Source organism: Wyeomyia smithii, chromosome 2 (genome assembly GCF_029784165.1).
Source record: "Wyeomyia smithii strain HCP4-BCI-WySm-NY-G18 chromosome 2, ASM2978416v1, whole genome shotgun sequence".
Taxonomy (NCBI): domain Eukaryota; kingdom Metazoa; phylum Arthropoda; class Insecta; order Diptera; family Culicidae; genus Wyeomyia; species Wyeomyia smithii.
In genome coordinates, this window is record NC_073695.1 from 63,777,517 (window position 1) to 63,801,304 (window position 23,788).

Sequence of the window (23,788 nt, forward strand, 5' to 3'; positions counted from 1 at the left end):
AATATAACTACCACATCCCCCCCTCCTGTGGACATTTGCGCACCCTTTCCATCCCTTAAGTTGTCCACGTGGAATGTGGACAGCCTCTCGATGCATAGATAAGCATCAGGAAAATAGTAGATTGAAGGATAGATAAATGAAGAACTAAATATTAAAAAAACTTGAAAGTAATAAATGGTAGTTTGGTGAATTTAGGGATGGATTAAGAGATTTAAGAATTGGGGATTCGACGAAGGAGAAGTAGAGGATTGGAGTATGGAATATTGCATTATGTAAAATTGCATGATTTTAGATTGGGAACTGCGGAGTTGGCAGATGGTGGATTGAAGGATGAAGAATCGAGATATTGAAGAACGAAGCATTAAACGTTACAGGAATGTAAAATGCGTGATGAGAACTTCCAACTGTTAATGAATGAGCAACAGAGAATTTGTACACGGAGGTTTGTAGTTCCGAATAATGAAAGATGAAACACTCGATAATGAAAGATTAGAGGATGTTGAATCGAATGATGAAACATGAAGTATAAACGTACTATGCATAGAAAAAAATTAATATAAAAGTTTGGGTAAAGGCAAAAGACGAATCAAATTTAACACGCAAAGAGCTTTGTTTTAGTATTCATTTAGTTTATGCAAAGCAAAGCAAAGCCTTGGTGCTACATTACGATTCAGAATTCGGACCTTCTGTTTTTTTTTAACACAGACTTCGCAGCCAACTGTGTTAGTGTACAGGACAATTGCGGGGCTAGCGCTACGATCCTAATGACATCAACAACCTCTGCCGAGCCGGGACACGAACCTACGACGACTGGCTTGTTAGGCCAGCATCGTAGCTCAAGACCAGCTGGAAGGAATTTAGTTCATGCATTATTCGTAATTTGCCATCTATGGAAATATCACGCTCAAATAACAGTACATACAGAAAGCAGCCACATTTTATAATGATACAACTTCATTTTTCTTTATATTAATGCATATTCATTGAAAATTTCGGTACTGGAAGTTTATGCAACTATCAACTGACGATAGTGGATAAAGTTTGACTCGTATAACCTAATTATTTGCTATCTTCTAGCAGATTTAACAATTACCCCTTGCAGGCAGTTAGTTTCTATTTTCACTGGATGAATCTGAACTCAAAGTTAGCGAAATAGCGCTCTAGTGTCAATTTGATTTCACGATGCGACTCTCACTTACTAATTTGCTTACTAACCGATAAAAATCATTCGCTCGATCTGTTTGATATTCGCCCATAAGCTGTGCCTGATTCAAATTTAACTCAACCAAATTACTCCCGTTTTAGGCATTGCTACGCGTCTCATGCCGGGACGTTGCCATCCAGTCGACGGAAATCCCCCCCGCTGAGCCATTGGAATCGGTAACCAATCAAAAACAACAGCAACTACAGCAAGAAGAACATTTGGAGCGGGAAATAGAGCGATTGCAAGCGTTGATAAATGACAAGCAAACGGCGGAGGGCGGTCTTATCGCCGATCTTAATCGGAAGCTGCAGGAAGCCACCAGTCGCTGCCACCGTCTCAGTCAAGCCCGGGAAGATGCCGAGAAGCGGTTACTCTACACAACCCTTGAAAACGAACGGCTGAACGTGAGTTTCTTTTATTTTATATTATACGAGAAGAATGGGGGAACGCAGGAGGAGGTGAAAAAGGGCGTATTGGTAACGCGAATGGCGAAAACTTTTTCGTCGCCTTTCGTTAAGTCCCATCACCCCTAGTGTCAACGGATTTTATCCGTAACAGTGGCGAAGTACGTGAAGGGCTTAACAACTCTTTGTCTTTCGTGAAAACTCCCGATAGCCACGATGACGTCCCTGTGTAATCTGTGGAATTTGTGTAGTTGGTTTCTGAATTTTCCGAACCGTCGGAGAGAAGGAACCATAACAAAGGTTCATGTTTGTCTTTCGTTAATAGGATAAATTGTCGCACAAAACGCAGTAATGAAGGAACTGAAATAATCCTGCCGCTTTGTTTACCTGAACCAATTATAATGGGTTTCTTCTTTGCGTTCTTTCCACTAAATAAATACAGTTTCTGGTGAGCACCCAATCATCGACCATGACCAGTTTGCGGAGCGATTTCAGTAGCATTCAAACACTGGCTAACCAGCAAATCGACTTACTGGATCGAACCCGAAGCCCCACACCACCGAGTGCTCTCGATGGCATCGACAGCGTCCGAAGTACCACTTGGCCAAAGAAAGCAAACGCCAGCACCAATAATCACCATCGCAATTATCGTCACCCTTCCGGTGGTATTCCCCGCATCCTGTCGCTCCATTACAGTGAGCCAAATTGCGCCATCAACAGCACCGTCACCGCAGAACGACAGCAAAAACTAGCATCTGGGCCCGTAAATGCCAGGAAGCTACGGCATCATTATAGCTTTAAAAATATCGCTGAAAAAGAAAGTGACGACGGTAATGATGCTAACGACTCCAAACTACTGAACGAAGGGATTACACCGGCTTTCGACGGTGTAAAAACCCACTCAAACGACTACCGCCGGCAACAACGGTGCCATCAAGGAAGCGGCTTCAGTGATAGTGCTGATGCATTCCATCAGCAGGAGCCGGGCCGAAATCGTCAACCACATCAGCAGCGGAAAAACGAACCCCGGCTCGAAGCGCAGTCGACGTCGTCATCTTCAACGGCGACGATTTTCCTTCCTTCATTGATAGGCTCATCCGACGACGGTTCCAGGTAAGTGACAGGTGTAATTTTCGATAATTTTCATCGCATTACGCGAGACTTTGATGGGTTCTAATTGCAGCGCATTTGACTGTGGGATATTTTGGCAAACTTTTTAATGAAAATGCTACTGCATTTTGAGCAAATAGTTGCCTAAAAATCCATCAAAGTATTACCTATCGTTAGCTACAACTTTGTCCTATGTTTCTGGCTGATCTCAGATAGCGTTACGGAGAGAGTCTTTTGAGATTATATTTTTCGATGTCTTCATGTGAGCAGCTCTGCTGATCAAGCAGGCTATGTGCCATTGAACGGAATATGTGATAACCGGATAATTAAATATGGCGGATGAGTAGGACTTACAATTTGGGCTTTCCTATATAAGTTTCAATGACTTTGGCAGTATGAGGCCGAGCGCTGTCATGCACTAGAATCACTTTTAGTGCTTATGCTCGTACTGTGGCCGTTTTTCAAATTGCATCACAGAAAAAAACGCTATAGAAAATTACTGAGTTGACTGCTTCTTCTCAAACTTTCAGAACATAAAGTATGACCCATTAACAAGTTTTTGGCATATTTATTTTGTTCAACTTCAACATTATAATCGTACACTCGCGTTTTATGCTTTACTCCATGCATTAGATTCTGTACAAGATGGCTACTGCTCCTTATGCACGAAAACCTTTCTTTTTTTATGCCTTCCTCGGATTTGACTTCCTTGGTAACTTTCGTAGTGCATGCTTCAAAAAAGCACAGTATTTTTTGATTGGTGTTAGTTCTAGTGCGTTTGAGGGTCCCCGTCATTGGGTACGAAAGCGACCCCACTGGTTTCGTACCACTCAAGGACATGATTTGAATCGTGGCACGAAGTTAGATCCGGCCAGTAGATCGTAGGGTCCTTGTTTTGCTTCAGCAGAGAAAACAGACGCTTTTTAGACAGTTTTTGAGCTAGCTCTCTCCGTTTACAGTTTATTTGTTACATGTGCAAATCATGGAAAACATTGAAAGTTTCTGCTTCCTTACTTCCTTCGGAACTTCAAACTTGAAGCAGGGCGGTGAAAAACAGTTGCCTCGGCAACTGCCGGAAGTCTGCCTATGGCCTGAAAGGAACTGTGTCAGATGAAAGCTAAAGCCTCTCGATCTATCCGGATATCGCCGATGAGGTCATGTGTTCATCTACCTTTGATAGAGTTGGATCATTCCCGCAGCTACCATCCAGGCCATCAATGATGATCTTCTGATGACACTGGCCTGCCATATCTGAGTATGAACACTGCTACGCTTGCAAGAAGCTTGCGCTTGCTGCCATATACCGCCGAACTGTTTGACATGTCACTGTGGCCATAGAAGCTTTCCTATAGGCATAGCCGACGGGCTTCCAAATGAGAGCTTGTCATATACCATCACCCCCGAGTTCAACGATCGCTTTAATGCGATAGTGCATCCATGAGCATTAATCGATGTCTCCTCTTCCGATTCATGGTTGTTTACTACGATGACCTCCGTTATATGGTGCACCTACTCCAATTTTCTAGAAAACATCCAATCCGCGTGTAGATAGCGCGGTCTTTAACTCGACCTCATTCGTCACAGACTCCTAGATATACGTGGTATGCAAAGCCCATAATCATCGCTCCCGGAAGGAGCTTAAGTTTCGACAAACCGTCATACATGGCATTCTACAATACCGGACCCAGGAGGGAAGCTGTCATTACACCTGCGGTGATTGGGATGCATGTATGACCCTCATGTGTGATGTAAACCAGCCCTCGATTTTGAAATTAACTTTCTAGAATCTTTTACAGTGGCACCGACACTCTAAGACTTCGGAGCGTATAGGCTATAGAATCCCAGCTGGCGCTATAGAACGCCTCTCTCACGTCCAACGTGACGATTGCGCAATAGTGAATGCCAATCCTGTAACGTTCGAGTGCTAGCTCCGCCGTCTTGACGAAGGGGACACGACCATCGAAGATTTTGCTCAAAGTTGGGGAGATTATTCATCTACTGTCTCTTTGGAAAAATCCCAATTTTGGTATCGATTGGAACACCCCACGCTCTGTGGGACCACCCTGTTTATTTCAAAGTCACGCATTTTTTGTTCAAAATCTCTTTTCTCTTTTTCTTACAATTCATAGACGTAAGATGTCCGAAAAATACTGATAGATGATTTTTGAAGAAAATAAACCAAGGAATCCAAAAAAATATAAGTTTTGACCGAAAGTGTTGTCAGATAAATTATTTTTGTATTTGAAAACTAAATTTACATTTTTCGGCAAATGCAGCCATTTTGATTTTAAATTTGATAATTTCATCGTGATCCTTGGAAAATTTCACATAAGAAAAAACTATCATCCCGAGGTAATATGAGCCAATCTTGAGATATAACAGCTTGAGTGTGACATCACATTTCAACTCAAAAACAAATAAATAAATAAAAAACTATTTATGATATTTGCATCATTCATTTATAGTTTTACGATCCCTTTTTTGCTTAAGATTTGCTTACGATAAAATAAATGAAATTTTTTTTTCGTTAAAAAGCATAATGTTCGTTAATTCTGTTTTAGCGTTCATGTTCGTTTATGAATGACAGCGCAATTTCATCAATTTTTAGTGTCTCTCAATCCAATCAATACAAAAATTGTGACAAAACGTAAATAAGAATGCTTGGCTATTGTGACATGTGGAGAAGGTTTGAATTGCGAAATGATTGAAGAAGAGGAACAAAATATTGATGGTCTTTCAAAAATCAGCAATGATGCTGCAGTTACTGTCTCGGCTTTCTATGTCGTCGATATGCGACTCCATCAACAGCATCCTTGGACTAAGAACTAAACGCCTTTTCTAGTTATCTTCTATAATCTTCTTTTGCTTTTAGTTTCAGTTTTTCTTTCAGTAAAATCGTTCTTTTTCAGAAAAAATGCATTCCTAACAAATTTCTCGATTTTTAATCAATTATTACCAAAGAAGGGGGAGGGGGGTATAAAACGTGACGTAATTAAGGGGGGGGGGTTCAAGGAAGTTGAGACAGCTTGAGACAATGGGGAGGGTGGGAGTTAATTTTTTCCAAATTTTGCGTGACATCATTAATGGATCGTCCCAAAATGTAAATTTAGTTTTCAAATACAAAAATAATGTATCTGGCAACACTTCCGGTCAAAACTTATATTTTTTCTAGATTCCTTGGTTTATTTTCTTCCAAAGTCATCTATCAGTATTTTTCGGACATCTTACGTCTATGAATTGTAAGAAAAAGAAAAAAAGAGATTTTGAACAAAAAATGCTTGACTTTGCAATAAACAGGGTGGTCCCACAGAGCGGGGGGTATTCCAATCGACACCAAATTTGGGATTTTTCCAAAGTGACAGTAGATGAATAATTCTCCCAACTTTGAGCAAAATCTGTGATGGTCGTGTCCAAGTTTGTGCTTTTTCGTGGTCACTTCGTATGGAATGACCCATATGTCGATGGGTCACCTGGTAGTTGGCCGGCCTTCGACAGTAATACCAATCTCTATCGCTTTCACTTGTCCTGGAAGAGGCAGTCGTCTAAGCGTTTCTGCATGATCGTCCTGTACAACCCGAGGGAACTGCGCCGCATATGAAGCACCAAAATTGCACGAAAAGATATCCGGAAACACGCATGGTAACACCCTAATGGTGAAGCTTGCTCTCAGATTGATCATGTTCTAGTTGACGGTCGGCATTTCTTAGACTTCATCGATGAGCGGCCTTCTGAGGCCCACACGTAGACTCAGATTACCATCATTATGAAAAAGATACGGTTGGACATCTAGAGGTTGTCAGCTGACGGAGTTGTTGCTGAGAACGCTCGGAAAGTTGATGAGCGATTGGTGAATCGGGTGGAGACCTGAACAAACATTCAGTGGAGGTACATCCGCGATACGGTCAGCTGTTCAGCGCGAGAGGTTTAAGGCTAGATCGTAGGACGAACAAGAAAAAACAGGGCCCGGTCTCGTACGATGCTGGCAGTATCTCGTGTGACACGCCAGGCGAGAGAGAGTTATCGAGGGGCTAGAGCGACCGAGAAGAGACTCTATTAACGCTAGATACTCCAGCACTTCGAACGGTCTCTTGCGTAGGCGGAGAAATGCTTCTCTAGGCGTGACACAAAAAGTGTCTATAAAATGGTAAGATAATCTGATAACCGAGGAGACACTGATGATCATGCATTGGAAACAACATATCGAGGGGTTGTTTACCAGTGAAGAGGATAGCGCCGTCGACAGAAACAGGAGAGGACTAGAGAGGGATGGACAAGGTGTGGATTCTTCAAGCTTGGACGAGGTCAGAGAAAGCTAAAAACCTACAAAGCAGCTGATGCGTGTAATTCATCGCCTCATCACAAAAGTTTGGGTCGAAGACAAACTACCAATGTACTAGTTAGCCTGTCTCAATTGCCCAGTCAATAAAAAAGACCACCGACTAGATGGTAGTAATTATCAAGGCATAACACTTCTTAATTCTGCTCTCAGATTCTCAGGATGCGGGACCTGTTTTTTAGACTGAGGACGTTGCAGGAGGCCTCTGTTGGAGAGTACCAGTGTGGCTTCCGGGAAGAGCTATCTCACCATCTGTTTATAGACTTCAAGGCGGCATATGACTCATTTAAGCGCAACGAATTATGGCAGATAATGCTTGAACGCGGTTTTGAAGTAGAATACTTCTCTCAGGAAGTTCGGCTACAAAGGGATGTGAAATGAAAATCTAAAACCGAAAAAAGTGAAAAATATGTCCAATTTCAAATGCTAATAAATCGGTTAGTATTCGATGGATTTCCTTCGTTCTTGCAGCAATAGATTGGAAAATCTTCTAAGATTCTTCCCAAAAGAAGATAATTGTAATTATATTATTCACACTATTGTACTATTGAAAATAGTCAAGCCTTGTCAAAACGAAAAATTCGACCTCTGATTGGTCGTTATATGATTGCTTCCCAAGCACGGTCGACAGAATCATATACCTTGCAATTCAAAACATGCTATTTGGCCTATATAAGAGCCTGTTTCAGCCGAAGCCGCTCATTATAGTTCTAGACAGCGACAACAGCAGTCGTCCTCCCTTAGCAACAGCACCAACAGTGCAGTGGATACCAGCGATGGCGGAAAGCGGCCACAGCTGTGGCGTAGCAATGAATAGCGCACTAGTTGCAGCGGATTCCAGCAACGATAGCAGCTGGGCCAGCTGATGCAGGGACAGTGGATACCAATGGCAGCGTATAGCGGCCATAACTTGGCATGGCTATGGATAGCGAACTAGTTGCAGCGGATCTCAGCATCGATAGCGGCTGATGCAGTGAGGCACTTTAGTGAAATGCAGTCTCTGTGCGATAGCGGGCACAAGTAAATGCATTCAATGAAATTAATAAAATAAAATTTGTCACAACGTGGGGTACATAGCGGCTAGAAATAAAGAGACGGTCTCTTTCCCATCGAAACGCGAAACGGTTCGGAGCTTCAATAAACGTTGATCTCCTCAGTAGTTAGTTTAATTTAAATCCTGTGTGGTGCTTAACGAGAGCAAAGCCGAAAACCCCGATTCTGCTTTGAACAGATACTAAAATGAACAACAAATTGTCCTTTTCAGAATGAAATAAAAACTTGAGCTAAAATTTTCTAATGAGTTAATTCACATTTTTTAATTTATAAACATTATAATTTTACTTTAACGTACTGAATTATCTTTTCGTCCAGTCATGAACACGACAGCCGAAACTTTCATTATCTGCATAAAAATCAATTTTTCGCATAATCAAAATTTAAAAACAAGCCCCAATAACAAGCAACTTACTATACTATTGAAAATGGCCAATCCTTGTTGAAGCGCAAAATTCGATTGATCTGGTTGGTCGTTAACATTATTGCTTCCCAAGCACAGTCGACAGAAACATAGACCTTGCAATTTAAAATGTGCTCTTTGTCAGTATAAGGGAAAGGATGTGAAATATCGGCTGATATGGCTATTGATAGTTATCGATGATCTTACTTACTAATATACTTACTAATATCGATAACAATCGATAAGTTTAGCGTCTCTCCCTTAGCATCTCTTCTCCCTTAGCAGCAGCACTAGCAGTGCAGTGGATACCAGCGATGGCGGAAAATGGCCACAGCTGTGGCGTAGCAATGCATAGCACACTAGTTGCAGCGGATCTCAGCATCGATAGCGGCTGATGCAGTGAGGCACTTTAGTGAAATGCAGTCTCTGTGCGATAGTGGGCACTAGTGAATGCATTCAATGAAAAGTTGACTTATTTTGACAACACGTGAGCCGTCTAGTTTTGAGTGTTAAATCAGCATTTCACTGTTTACTTCAGCACAACGAATACTTTGTTCGCACTGTCAGTAATAACGCAAAGGTGTAATCGGCATCTTATCCGATACTAAATTGAACAACAAATTGTCCTTTCCAAGATGAAATTAAAACCTGATGAATAAATTTCATCTCAAAATTTAAAAATTGTCAAGCCCCAACCATAACAAGTAACTTACTATATTATTGAAAATAGTCAATCCTTGTTGAAGCGCAAAATTCGATTGATCTGATTAGTCAACGTTTATTGACTGACTAGAAAAAATGACTGACAGCCGGGTTATCTTTCTTGAAAAAGTATTCTACTTCATCCTTGCGGTCGTGGCTTTGCACACAACCCTCCTGTTTTTCAACAAAACCAATCAAGGCGTTCGTACCGCCCTTGGCGTTGTTCATTATGTTACCTTGAAGGGTGCAGTACAAAGACCTGGGGTGCAAAGAAACGGTACTATTATATCGAAGTTTTATATGATATCGTCGGTATTTATCACAGAGCAGCGGAAGAGGCATTCGCGTCTCTTGATAGGGAACCTGAACCTGAACCAAAACAAAGTGAAAGGTGGCTGGTAGAGAGCGTGGAAGTGCGTCGTGTCTTGGTACTGTAATTGGAATACATGGGGGTATCCATGAAGTAGTCGACAAATTTGTTTAGCTTGGTATTATCGTGACGTTTGACAACGATGTTAGAGTCGAAGTGAAGAGACAGATAGCAGCCGCAAACAGGACCTTTTACGGTTTACACAGCCTGTTGCGATCCCGCAACAAGCATGTCCGCACGAACTTTGCATTCTACAGGCCGCTAAGCACTTGGAGTCTTCGAGTGTAGAATCGCGCATGACCAACCGGAAATCATCAAGCTGATGAAACACGACAGGCTACAGTAAACTAGCCACATTTCGCATTTAGCAGAGAGCCCGACAGAGGTTGGCGACTTTGTGGTACACCCTATACTCATTGGATGAGTGGTGTGGATGAGAAAGCCCGTTTGGCGGGTGTTAGGGCGATTAGAAAAAACTAGCTTAAGTCGAGTTAACAACTTGTCGCCATAGAAACAAAGTAAGTGGGACCTGGTTGCACCTAATACACAGCATAACCTTCGCAGTAAGTATTTCGAACCGAACCGACGACGACATAAAAGCAATGAAACCATTTTTCATCACTCATGATGCGATGCGATGGACGCTGTAGCAGTTAGTCACAGGCGCAAAAGCGACGCTCAAAGTTCCTTAGCTTCAAACCATAAAAAACCTATGTTCATTGTTTTTGACTCATTCCCAAAGTATGCAGTTGCTCGGAAATGATTTGGCGGGTCTTAACACCGAAGCAAGCTGTTCCTGCGTTTGGCATGGATCCTCATTGAGCAATTCTTTCAATTCAGCGTGACGGTGTCTTGCCTGCTACACCCAAGACAGCAGCCCCGTCGCGAGACTAGGCATCCGAAGCCCTAGTAAGGCAGCATGCCGAAAAATTGAAATACTACGAACAATCAAGAATTGGATACGAGCTGGAACAATCGGCAGCGACCTAGGCGACGAAATAAGGACGACGATCGTAAGCTCGGTACATGGAACTGTAGATCGCTAACGCCCCGGGTGGCGACCGGATTCTGCTGGATCAGCTAGAACCTCGACACTTCGACATGGTTGCGCTCCAGGAGCTTTGCTGAAATGGAGAGAGGGTACGAAGGATTTGTGGCAGCAGGACACAGTACTACCAGAGCGGCGGCCGGCTTCATAGTACTGATTATAATGCAGAGTCGTGTGATTAAGTGGCAGGCAATCAGCGACAGGTTGTGTTTGTTGAGAATAAAAATAAAAGGCCGGTTCAACAACTACACTAGCCTCACTGCCCTCACGAAAAAAGACCCGATGAAGAGAAAGAAGCGTTCTACGCACAGCTGGAGAAACACTACAATAGTTGCTCAACATCAAGATCGTCATCGGAAACATGAACGCTCAAATCGGTAGTGAAGATGTTTACAAGCCAGTGATCAACCCGCACAGCCTACAACCCGTGACGAACGACAACGGCCAGCGATGCGTCAACTTCGCAGCATTCCGAGGACTGGCAGTCCGAAGTACCTTCTTTCGCCGTAAGGGCATCCACGAAACCACCTGGCTATCACCTGACCAACGTATAGCAAACCAAATTGGCCATGTCCTCATCGACAACCAGTTCCTCTCAGACATTATAAACAGTATACACCAATCGCGGTGCGTATACTGGTTTGAACAACTACGTAGTTGTGGTATATATGCGCTCAAAACTGTCGACCGTAGATCACGCGCGACATCGCCGAGCCCCGCGGCTCAACACCAAGCAGCTCCGAGACCCCAGACTGCGGAGGAATAAGCGCAAGAGCTCCAAGCAGTACTCCCTTCGGCGAAGGGGCTCGGCACATTGCCTCTCGGAAACGACTGGTGCAGCATTCGCACAGCTATCGGGGACATTGCAACGGCCACACTGGGAGTGGAATCACCGAGTGGCAGAAACGACTAGTATGACGGCGTGTGCGAGGCAGCGGAGAATGAAAAGAACCGAACCTGGGCGATATACCTGGGCAGGTGAACAAGAGAGAACAACGCCAATTTCAAACGGGCAAGGACCGAAATTACCACGATTCTCAGACGAGAGAAGCGCCAGTAAGAGGATCGTGAACATGAGGAGCTAGAGCAGGCGAGGTGGTCGACAGGTGGAAGAAGTACTTTGATGGACAGCTGAATGGTGATGCAGTAAACAGAAGCGGAGTTCATTGTGACATCGGGAAACTGAAGAACAACAAAGTCATAGGCAAAGACGGACTTCCGAGCGAGCTCCATAAACATGGGAGAGCGGCGCTGGCTAGAGCGCTGCAATGGGTCAATCACAGGATTTGGGAGGAGGAAAAACTACCAGACGAGTGGATGGCGGGAGTCGTCTGCCCCATCTACAAGAAGGGCAACAAGCTAGAGTGCCGCAACTACCGCGGTATCTCGCTCATCCGTCGTCTATCACCTTCAACCAGAAAGTTTGTGGGCTAGTACCAAGCGGGCTCATGGGAGCCCGTACCATCACAGAACAGATCTTTTCAATCCGACAAATTTTACAGAAAAGTCGCGAGTACAACGTGCCCACACATAACATTTTCATCGACTTCATGGCGACCTATGATACAGTCACAGCTATGGCAGATCATGCACAACAACGGATTTCCGGATAAACTGGCTCGATAAGGCCACGGGGGATGTGTTTCGGGGATACTCTCGGCCCATATGAATTGCGCAGAGAATCAAGACAAGGTAATGGACTTCCCAACATTGCTCTTGAGGGTAGGATCCGAAGGGGGGGCATCGATACGAGGGGCACGCTTTTCACAAGGCTTCTGGGCTTCGCGGATGACTCTGACATCGTAACACGTAACTATGCGAAGGCGGAGGAAACTTACACCCGACTGAAAGGCGAAGCCGGACGAATTGGACTGCGAAAAAATGCGTTGAAACGAAATACATGCGAGCGAGAAGCTCCAAGGAAAACACATCAGCCTCCCAACTCAAGCCTCTGTAGACGGCGATGAACTTGAGGTAGTCGACGAGTTCGTGTATTTAGGGTCACTGGTGACTGCCGATAATAACACCAGCAAAGAAATCCAGAGACGCATCCAGGTTGGAAGTCGTGCATATTTTTCAATGCGGAAGACACTTCGATCGAGTCGAAAGTAACGACGCATGAAGTTTACGCTGTACAAAACCATGATAAGACCGGTAGACCTCTACAGAATCGAGACATCAACGTTTCTCGCGAAGGATCTTGACGCTCTTGGAGTTTTCGAACGGAAGGTGCTGCGGACTATCTACGGTGGAGTACAGACGAATAACTGAGAATGGCGAAGGCGCATGAACCATGAGCTGCACGCGCTGCTTGAAGAAAACCCGATTGCATAGCTGGCAAAGATCAATAGGATGCGGTGGGCCGGTCACGTCGTAAGGATGCCGTACGACAATCCTGTGTAATCACTTGCAGCGTGCAAGTGATTACACAGGATGCGTGCGTTGCGGGTGATGAGACGCCTGGGGAACTGGCGAAACACAGCCCAAAACTGAGCAACATGGAGACAACTTCTTGACACAGCACAAGCCACCACGGCTGTCGTTTAATTGGCAAGGTAAGCTAAGAAGGTTTTGGCCATCCATCACGCGGGTAGTCGTCAACATCAAAATTGCTTCATTTCACTTTGAGCAGCATTTCAGTTACCTTTTTCCAACTCTCATTGCGCTCCAGCCAATCTATTTTGAAAAAGTAATAATTTCACTAGATAACGGTTTTCTGGTACAAAACCAAACATTTTCACTTTGTTTATTTTCGTACGTTTAGTTTTTATCTATTTCTGTCAGTTTTTCCTCAGTTTTTTACATTTTTTAAAACTATATCTCGAAGAATTCTAAAGTTTGTTTTATTCAAATTTTTGTAGGGTAATCGCTCCATTATTCATCTCAACAGCTAGGTGCACCTATATTCATCTTATTTTTCTCATTTGTCCAATTAACCGTCAAATTTCTACAAATTTTTGTAAGTAAATCTATTTGATTCTCGATTTTGTCAAGTGGTTGAAATTTTTACGTTGAAAATATGGTAAAATTTGACGATAAATTGATCAAAAAGGCGTGATGAGATGAATATAGGTACTGAGATGAATATAGGAGCGATTATCCTATTTGAATGAAATTTTTAATTTGCCGGAATTTCATATTTTATCTTCAGAGATCTCCTAGTTGTCTAAGTTATCTTTGTTATACTTTCTAATGTTAGATTTCTTTTTTGTTCATGAATTATTATTACTCGACAACTTAAGAGAGATCAGAGTGAATTATTATTACTCACACACACTTTTTTTCTAAACTATCAATTTACTGATGCGTTTTTCAAAAACCACTTTTTTATTATATGAAGTCTTCTAACTTATCTGTTTCCTTCTTCAAAATTTTTAATTACTCATTTGTTGTGTTTTGCAATTTCATCTTAGCATTTCGGTTTTGACATAGGACTACGTCTTTCTTCGCTATACTGGGGTTAACTCTATGAAAACTGAGATGAGCATGTAATGTTTTTATTGGTGGAATGCAAGTTTTCAAATACCAATAGCTCTCATACAACTGTCTTTAATTCAATAATCAATATGCCGTTGAAAATCTGAAATATAATGATAAAAGTTGTCACCATTTTCCTACTATATAATGAAAACTGAAAATTACGGGAAAATGTCAAGGCCAAAAATCCGCACACATTTAACATATGATTGGCTTTTTTCCCTAACGCAGACATCAAAAAGGTAGATAAAATTATTGTAAGTCCACAGTTGTTTGATCAATCTTTTCTTAGCAAAAAAAGTCAATTTACACTGCGTTTGCGATTGGATAAGGAAATCTTAATACAGACATCAGAATGGTGAATAAATGCTTGTAAGTAAACTTTCATAGGCTAGCAATATGCCAACCAAGTGTCATCACAATTGGTCAAAATTTCCACATCGGCCGATGGTTTATAATATATTGGTTCTTTGGATATTTCTATTGGTTGGCAGATGTTTGTGTAACGTTCATTGCAAGTTTCGTTCAGTTTTCTTTATATTACCATAAAAGAAGAGTTATTACCATAAGACACACATCAGACTAAGTGAGTGCAGGCGTAATTTCATTGGTTAGTAATGCCAATTGCTATTAAATTTGAACCTAACTTCAAGAGAAAACAAGGCGAAGATGCAGTGAAACACAAAGGCAAACGGATCTATCAGTTTACATTATTATACAATTCGTAGTCCTACGTCAAACCTACGTTTGTGAACTAAGGCAGGTTCTTAATTAAACAATGTTTAATTTCTGAGAGTTTAATGTTGAAAGTACCTAATAACATAAAGAAAACAAACTTACGTTGACTTCTTGTTCTACCTTCACCCAATAAAGTACACTTGATTCGACTTAAACAGCAAAATAATTTTTGTAATCGAAGAGGGGGCAACCAATTTGGTGTGCATTCGATTCACCAATGAAACAGTCAGTTTAAAATTAACGTGAAACATTCTGCAGCGAGAAAGTTTTTTAATAGTAAAGCCAAAACTGTCGTTAAAACGGTAATTAAAAACCTTCAAATTTCTTTTTATGACAGAATGCATTTTACTGCCTAGTGTGCAAGTGCCAGGCGTTAAAAATATTATTTTATCGTGCTTATCTTGCCGCTTTTTTTTCGTTTTTGTTAACGATTGAACTTTTTTGCTTTTGCGCATTTGGAGAAGGCAAAATTTTTTACTAGCTTTAAACAATTGTTTTTACGTAAACTGAAATATATATTACATTATAGTTAACAATTTACACTAGTGTGTTTCTGATGAATGAAAATCGATATTCAGTGTGAATAAATTTATAAGTTACCTTTGTTCGACGCTGAAACTGACAGTTTATTACCCCAGAAAAAAAACTCCTCGGAATTGTATGATTACACCCCTCAGCTGTAGTCAGCTGATAGATGACTGACCCTCAAATGTTGACTAAATTTGAACTTCTCTCTCTGCTATGCCATCACTGATTACATCCCATTTTCCTCTCCTTTTTTCGTTCGCTGTCTTCAAATCAGCTCAGCGAGGCGTGCAATTTTGATTGATTCCGATTTGGAACCGTCGTCGGAGCCCCCGGCCGCAGGGGACACCATCGCAAGCAGTCACGGTAACGTTCGGCCGAATACTTCCAGCGCTGAGCAGCCATCAGCGTTGTGCCCCATTCCTGCACAACTCGCTGCTTCTTCCCCGGCTGCTTCCGTCAAGACTAATGACTGCGACAGACTGGGTCGGAAGCCGATTCAGGACCTAAATCAACGACAGTCACCGCATCTAGGGCTGGATCAGTCTTCGGAGGCAACCGAAATGAATACTTTTCACAGCGACGGAGGCAAATACCGAAGGGATTATGGTGATAAATTTGAGCTGCGTGAAAGTTGTTTGCCAGCGGGAGAAAAGAAGCTTTGCCAAAATCGCCCGATAATAGGTCAGATTAGAGACGGAGACCGAAAACGAGAATTGATGCTACAACAACAGCAGCAGCAGCAGTTTCAGGCCGGAGGGCGGCCGGGCAACGACGACGGGCTGATGACTAGCGGGAAGACTATCTGTGCCGCTGACGAACCCGCTTGCGCCCGGAAGGAGGAGTTTTCTATTGACTTTGGTAAGTGATGTAAATTTATTTCAATCGAGAAAAGCTTTGCAGTGTAGTCTTCGATGGTTAAGGGAAGGGTGTGGCCGACGCCAAAGGACGAGAAACCATATGAAGTTGCTGTCGTCGATGGTGGTTCTACCGGTTTAGCGTCACGGTAATGGGGGTGGTGTAGAACAGAGATTCCCGCATCTAATTAGCTAATTTCTTCAGCTGATGCCACACGATTTTTCCCGGGGCAGATTTTCACGGACGACGAATTTTATCAATAATGTGGGCTGACAGGGATTGCGATTTTGGGGGGAAAACTTTATCGTACCAATCTATTGACAGCCGGTAATTATCTTCGTGAAACGGTACGTTACTCTCGTGGTAAGGCTTTGTCGGGATTTACCGACGGGCTGGCGGGGAAAGTAATTGCTAGAATATGTATATTTATGGGTTGGGTTCAGGTGCCTATACGGTAGGTCACATTCAACAGAACGCGTCAAATTAGTTGCTTTGAACAAAATTGCTCTTTTGTCAGCAGTGAAATTTCGTTGATGAAAGACGTTCTTTTATCGATGATTATTATCTCGACAAGATTGTCGCTAAAAAGAGTAAAATAATTGACTTTTAATGTTTGTGAAGTTAGTAGAGTAATATTTTTTATTTCGCTCTTTAAGAACGTTGAAATGTTGGTATACAGTCAGGTTTTTTCACGCAGGGTATACGTACCTCATGAAAAACCTCGTTAATTCGAAATTCGAAAACCGCTGTTATTGAAAATTTGCAAATAGTTAACCCTTAAGAAAGGATTTAGAAAAACCCGAGACGTTCTGCGACCAGTATTTAAAATCGTCCTCCTTTATGGTCATTTCGAATCCTTCGGAGGGCGGAGGTTTTTTTGCTTAAGTCTTTTTATCAATAAATACTTTGATCCGCATTTAAAACTTCGTAAGAAAACCATCTAAAAAATATTTGGGATTTAGGATTGATTTAGGAGCTTGCTTCCCTTGATGTTCCCAGCTACTTTTCTATGGTGATATTAGTACTTTCTACATTGGTATCTTTTGGTTGTTGATGCATGCTTTCTTGTTTTTGGGTTTTATTCAATAACTAGCTGACCCAGCCAACTTTGTCCCTCCCATTTTTCTCTTTGTTTTAATAATTCTAAACATTCCAAATTGATTGAATACCCATATTGGATGGTATTTGGTCATTCTAGGCTGATTCCCAGAAACTGGAAGTCGTAATATTATAATTTAAAACCTAAATTAATCCACCTAGTGGTGCAGAAACCTTTGTTATACTAACTATTACTTTATACATATTTGGCCAGTCACTTACAAATCGTATACCATCATCCAACTTCAATAATGAATGAAATGAATTTGAAAGATAGTTTTCAGAGAGTTAACCACAGACGATCATTGAATTAAAGCTTGACGTGGTTTTTGCAAATAATATGAATGTTATCACTGGAGTACATGAGTCTTATTTTTTCGATCACAAACCAATTTTTAAATGCTGGCTAGAAGTAAGGCTTATACAAATTTCGAATTCTTTTTATGTCCAAGGTTATCAAAGTTAGCAAAGAGGGTGGCAAAAAAATGAATAACACCGAGACGAAAAAAAAGGATATTTCCGTCGTCGACGTTTAATCAAAGTTTGTCTGCAAGTTATGACGTTTGTAACTTGCACTCGAATAAATGTTGAAAAATAACATTTTTTCTATTATTCTTATTTATTTCGCTTGCCTTTTGACGACACTCTCGCTGTCACTGGACTTGTTTGTTGCAAAATAAAACATTTATGCTGTGGGAAAACCAATAAAATGAACAAAACGGTTTGAGCTTTTTTTTCTTTCCCTTCCAATATTCAAGATTTTTGAAGGGGGGTGACATAAAATGAAAATAAAATTTGTAACGGCTTAATTGAATTTTTTTTTTGAGATAATCGAACGTGGGAAAACAGTAATAGATAACAATGATGCTGATTTCACACTAGAACAGCAAACATGTATGTTAGTTCAATGCGGTTCTACTTATTCGCTTTATTTTCAGAAATCGCAGGACCTAGAATTATGAATCAGCATCAAGTTTTTTTTTACGAATTGAAGCAAACTTCTACAAATTTTCTCTAGAAATAAAGTTTAGAATTTTAAAGGAAAAAAATATAGCTATTGATGAAAGTTGTCAATTTAATTCTATCTCAAATGTATTATCTGAAAATGAAGGTTCTCCACGATCTTTGAGAATATTAGATTTTCAGAGTGTAGGCGAGAACATTATTCTTTTCGAAGGCCTAGGCTGTATGAAAAAATCCAAAATAAAGACTTTTTAAATCTTGCTGCGAAAACGAGAAGTGGAATAACACTAAGTCTTAAATTAGAAAGCAATATTTATATCTTACATGAGCATATTGTATCATTCATAGAGATAAGTGACTTTTCACCTGCGCACACTAGTAAACGTGTATAGCCATGTAGAGTTCCTTCAACACTTTTTCCTTATTTTGCCGATTACGTTCACCAGCTACTTTAGATTCCTGGTCACAAATTTAATACATAAAATAAGTATTCAACTGAAAAATATTCCAGCTGTTCAAAACGTAGCATTGCAAACATACCAGCGATTTATTTGTGTTTTTCTCAACGGGTGGCACTAACACATTCGTACGTAAATAGGTCTATACATCTTTGGTAAAGCTTTTTAAAATATCTGCATCGCTAATTGTGTTACATGTGCAAATTGTGGGATCAGATTTTGCTACAATGCTTGGCTCCCGAAAGCTGTAAATGTTTCTTACTCTTCGCAAATCTAGGTTCAACGTACAATTTAGTATATATTTTATAAGAAGTAAGGACGGGAGCTTCGGAAGAAAAGGAGCTAAGTAAGCATTGCAGTTTCTTCTAAAATCTGTTTCAAATTTCCAAGAAAAAGCTTAAGGGTAATTTATTTACACCAGTTAAGACACACTACGAAGAGTGTAAAGATTATGAAAAGTTGTCCATGATTGTTGATTTCCTTTGAGAAATAAATAGCGATACGAAAAAAGAGGGATAGAGAAGAGGAGAGAGCAGTGAGAGAGAAAAATTATTCAGAGAGTAAAATATCCCATGTCTAAAATATATTTTAGTCAAAACTCTACAGTTCAAGCAACCAATAAAAGATCACACTCAGTATGATTTTCAAAGATCTTTGGGGCTTTCATTTGAGCATGCGAACATCAAAATCGGAATAAGCGTTCTGTAAAGAGAGTTTTTTTGTTATTTTTCTTTTTTGGGTCGATTTTGATATTCTACACATATAAACAAAATATTTACACATACATACGTACAGGCACACATACACAAACATACATAAATTGTTCAATTCGTCGATCTGAGTAAATTGGTATATAACACATGGCTTTTCTTGCCATTAATTTTGCCTTAAAAGTTATATGTCTTATATAAAAAATACTCTTTGATCAATATTTTAAAATCTAAGCCACTAGTCAAAAATCCACTCGGTAGCATTCTGTGGGAGCACAGTAGCTTTCATTTGCGTATAAGATCATTAAAATCGGATATTGCGTTCTGTAAGAAAGGTGCGTTAGTATTTTGCGGCACATACATACAGACAACAAACATACACACACACACACATACACACACACACATACACACGAACAGACATTGTTCAGTTCGTCGAACTGAGTCGAATGGTATATACGATTCGGCCCTCCGGATCATGGATCTATTTTGCGTTTTTCGACCGATTTTATAACCTTTGTTTAGTATAACAAAGGTAAGACGATTTTGGCTTCTGTGCCTTATTACGATTACGAAAATACCCATTTTGGGACGCTTTTGGTCACTTTGGACTGTTTTTCAGAAACCGGATTAAATTTGAAGTCAATTTCTGGCCTCTGTGCGTCATTCTGCTTCCGAAAATATTTATATTGAATGGTATTTGGTCATTTTCGGCTGTTTTCCAGACCCCCGAAGTCGCCGTCCTAAAATTCAAAATGGTGTTTGAGGTGGATTTGTGGCCTCAATGCATCATCACGGATACGGATATGCCCATAGTGGGTGGTATTGTGTCACTTTCGGCCGTTTTCCTAGAAACCGGAAGTCACCATCCTGTATTTCAAAATGACATATGGAGTCAATTCTTGGTATCTGAGCGCCATTCTGGTTCCGGAAACACTTATTTTGGATGGTATCCAATCACTGTCCGACTGTTTCCCAGAAACCGGAGATTTCCATCTCAAATTTTAAAATGATGTCTGGAGTCGATTTTTGGCTCCTGTGCATCATTTTTATTACAGAAGAGGACAACACTGCCTTTAACAGTGCAGAGTCAATCCTGCATCGGCTCGTAAAAAAACTAATTTTTTTGGTGTAATTGGGACTACGGAATCACGTGTGATAGTGGAAGTGAACACTAAAACGATGCTGCTAAAGGTAAGTATAGTGCACATGCGGGAGGTAATTCAAAAGTACTCTTTTTGTTACTTAAAAAATTGTACTTCATGCATAGGAAGTGACAATCAAATAGAGCGTCATTTGCTTCCCACTTAAGGCTTGCATGAAAGCTTGCGTCCAGGTCCGAGTGGACCGACTGCGCTGTTTCCCCCGTAAATGGAGCAAATGCCCCTCCTTGCAGAGCAGTAAAGAGTATCAAACGATCACAGAAATATATATTACCCCCAAAAATATCCACTTGCCAAATTTGGTCCCATTTACTTGATTAGTTCTTAACCTGTGAAGAAATTTGTGTTTCATTTGTGTCGGACTACTCCCTTCCAGAAGAGGAAGGGGTGTCAAATCACCAAGCGAATTCCCCAAAAAACTTTAACATGCTAAATTGTGTGTCGTTTACTTGATTAATTTTCGAATTGTGCAGAAAATTGTGTTTAATTCGTATGAAAGCCCTTCCTTCCAAAAGATGGAGGGGTATCGAACCATTATGAAAATGTTCTTTGTCGTCAAAACTTTTACATACCAAATGTGGTTCCATTTACTTGATTAGTCCTGGAGATGTGCAGTAATTTGTGTTTCGTTTGTTTGGAACCCCTTCCTTATGAAAGTGGGATGGGTGTCAAACCACCATGGACATATATGTTATTCCTATTAACATCCACTTGCCAAATTTGGTTCTATTTGCTTGATTAGTTCTGAGATATGCAGAAATTTATGTTTAATTTGTATGACCCTCCTTTTTCCTGAAGAGAGAAGGGTGTCGAACTATCATAGAAATATTTAAAAACTTCAACATGCCAAATTTGGTATGGCGCCCCTCCCTATCAGAATAAAGAGGGGTGTCGAAACACCATGCAAACATTTTTGTCTTTAAAAATTTCCAGATGCCTAATTTGATTCCATTTACTGTCTAAGTTCTCGAGATGCGCGAAAATTTGTAACTTATTTTTATGGGACCTCTCCTTGCAGGATAGGGTGTGTCTAACAACCATGAAAATTTTCCTCACTTTCAGAAACGTTAACATGGTAAATTTGGTTTCATTTACTTGATTAGTTCTCTAGATGTGCAGAAATTTGAGCTTCATTTGTGTGGAATCCCTCTCTTCCAGAAAACAAAGGGGTCACGAAATATATTAGTCGATCAAACTGACGAAGTCCTCGTTAACTGGAAATAGCTACTTTTTTGCGATCCGTCGTTTTTCGTGAAAACTTGGTTCACCAAAATTGCTATAGCTCTTGAATTTCTCGACAGAATTACTTAAACCATATCATTGGAAAGAAAAAAGATGGGACCTTCTTCTGCGAATGTCGAAGTGGGTGGTTGCCATATTGATTATTTTAGAAATATTGATTTTTGAATAGGTGCTCTTCCACCTATTTCATTTTCAGTCGAAAGATTTTTCTTTATTGCATGAAATAAGGCTAAAGGAGAGATGTATGTTGTATAAAACAAGAATTTTATTAATATGACCAAAACTTGTTTGATTCGACCGTTAGATTTTTCGTTAAATATTACTTAATTAAAATGCTGTAATACAATATTTCCAACCGACCCATCATTACGAAGGGGATGAAAAAGACATTCAACCATAAATCGTCAGGCGATAGTGACGGTATTAACTTTCGCTTTTTATTAAAAATCATTTGTTCAATTTTTCAAACCCTTTTTCAAATGAACCGACGTCTAAGAATAGTGGAAAAAGTAAAAATAACTTAGTTATTAATTAAAGAGAAAGTAAACAAAAAGAGTCTCTCAATGTAACTTAGGTCCTCTTGAAAAGTTGCGGGAGATTTGATTTCAAAAGACGCATTGCTGCCATGAAACCTCTTGACTAAGGTTCACGTGTTCTTCTCTGCGTCGGGTTTCGGTAAGTGCCCTAGAGAATAAGTTTGTCCAGATTTCATCACGATTTGAACAGTGCGAAGTTCGGACACATTGTGTTTTTGTGCGGGTTCAATTATCATTTGTGCAGATTTAAACTGAGTATTGACATGTTAATCCGATTAATGCTCTAGAAAGTTGCTTTAATTTTGACATTTCTAGGGTGTGTTGCCAAAATAAGTACTCTGCGTATATATTGAAATAGCATTCATAAGTTTTTAATGATATTTTACCTTGTTTCTTTATCTAGTTCAGCGGTTCTCAACCTGGGGTACGCGTACCCCTAGGGGTACGCGAGAGCCTTCAGGGGGTACGCGAGAGAAAAATCAGTAATGGCGGACAAAGCAATTTTTTTTATAATACTTTATTTGTTGTTCAAACTTCCTCTTAAAACACGACTGTAGCAATCAAACAAATCACAGTTCAATTTCAAACCAAAATTAGACTACCACAACATAATCTAACACTACTCTCTCCCTTCTGGGAGAATATTCCAAGCCAGGGGTTACAATTGATTTGGAAAATATCGCCAAGGGGTACGCGGACAAAAAAAGGTTGAGAACCGCTGATCTAGTTTTTTTTTTCAAAATAGTCTGCTTTTATTTAAAGATACTTCGTTTGCCCTCGTAATGAGCTAACTTCACGTGCAACATTTTCCGATTTTGTCACTTACCACGGTGATACAACCTTTCGGTTTCGTCGCACTCGTGGTGATGCAGACGTAAACTCGATTTCCGACCACAACGGCTGTTACACTTCCTTCCTCACAACATTCCCCTTACCCTCACGGTTGTACGGAAGTGGCCGGCGCCATTATTGACACATACAAAGTGGTAGCTACTCAATTGTTCTATACTGAAGATGGCAAATCAATGCCAACTAGCCATATACTTGGTTCCTTGTGCAACTTAACTAGCTCAGATTGATCTCGGAGAAGCAACTAAAAAATCACTATGGTCGTCAAGCTCAAGCTCAAGCTAATTTAGTCTGCTTTTATTATGAAAAAGCTATAGCTTTTAATTGCTCCAACTCTTTGTCGATAAAACTTTTACCGCCGAACCTTTTTTTCATGTTTAGAAACAGTAATAAATTTTAAGTCAAAGGGAAATATGAATGGTTATAGCTTGTCAACCATATCTGTGAATTTTGGTATCCCTAGCCAGCTCGGAAGTACGTCAAAAGACCGTAGAGTAGTTACTCGCCAGGTTGAGGGAGCTCCGTAGCCGCAAGGTTACAG

The 23,788-nt window shown here is 40.6% G+C and overlaps 2 protein-coding genes across 5 annotated transcripts in view; one reads left to right on the forward strand and one right to left on the reverse strand.

Moving 5' to 3' along the window:
• The window catches only part of LOC129721480 (glucose transporter type 1), a 551,257-nt gene that overhangs the window by 377,367 nt on the left and 150,102 nt on the right, over positions 1-23,788 (reverse strand). The gene's annotated exons all lie outside the window — the stretch shown is intronic.
• LOC129721481 (uncharacterized) overlaps positions 1-23,788 on the forward strand; it is a 205,279-nt gene that overhangs the window by 47,905 nt on the left and 133,586 nt on the right. For both annotated transcript variants that reach the window (XR_008727401.1, XM_055674112.1), the window contains exons 4-6: positions 1,306-1,608; positions 2,051-2,721; positions 15,648-16,231. Coding sequence is in view for 1 of the 2 variants with exons in the window: in XM_055674112.1 (XP_055530087.1) it covers positions 1,306-1,608; positions 2,051-2,721; positions 15,648-16,231 (1,558 nt within the window). In the remaining variant the exon portion in view is untranslated. The remainder of the gene's footprint in view (positions 1-1,305; positions 1,609-2,050; positions 2,722-15,647; positions 16,232-23,788) is intronic.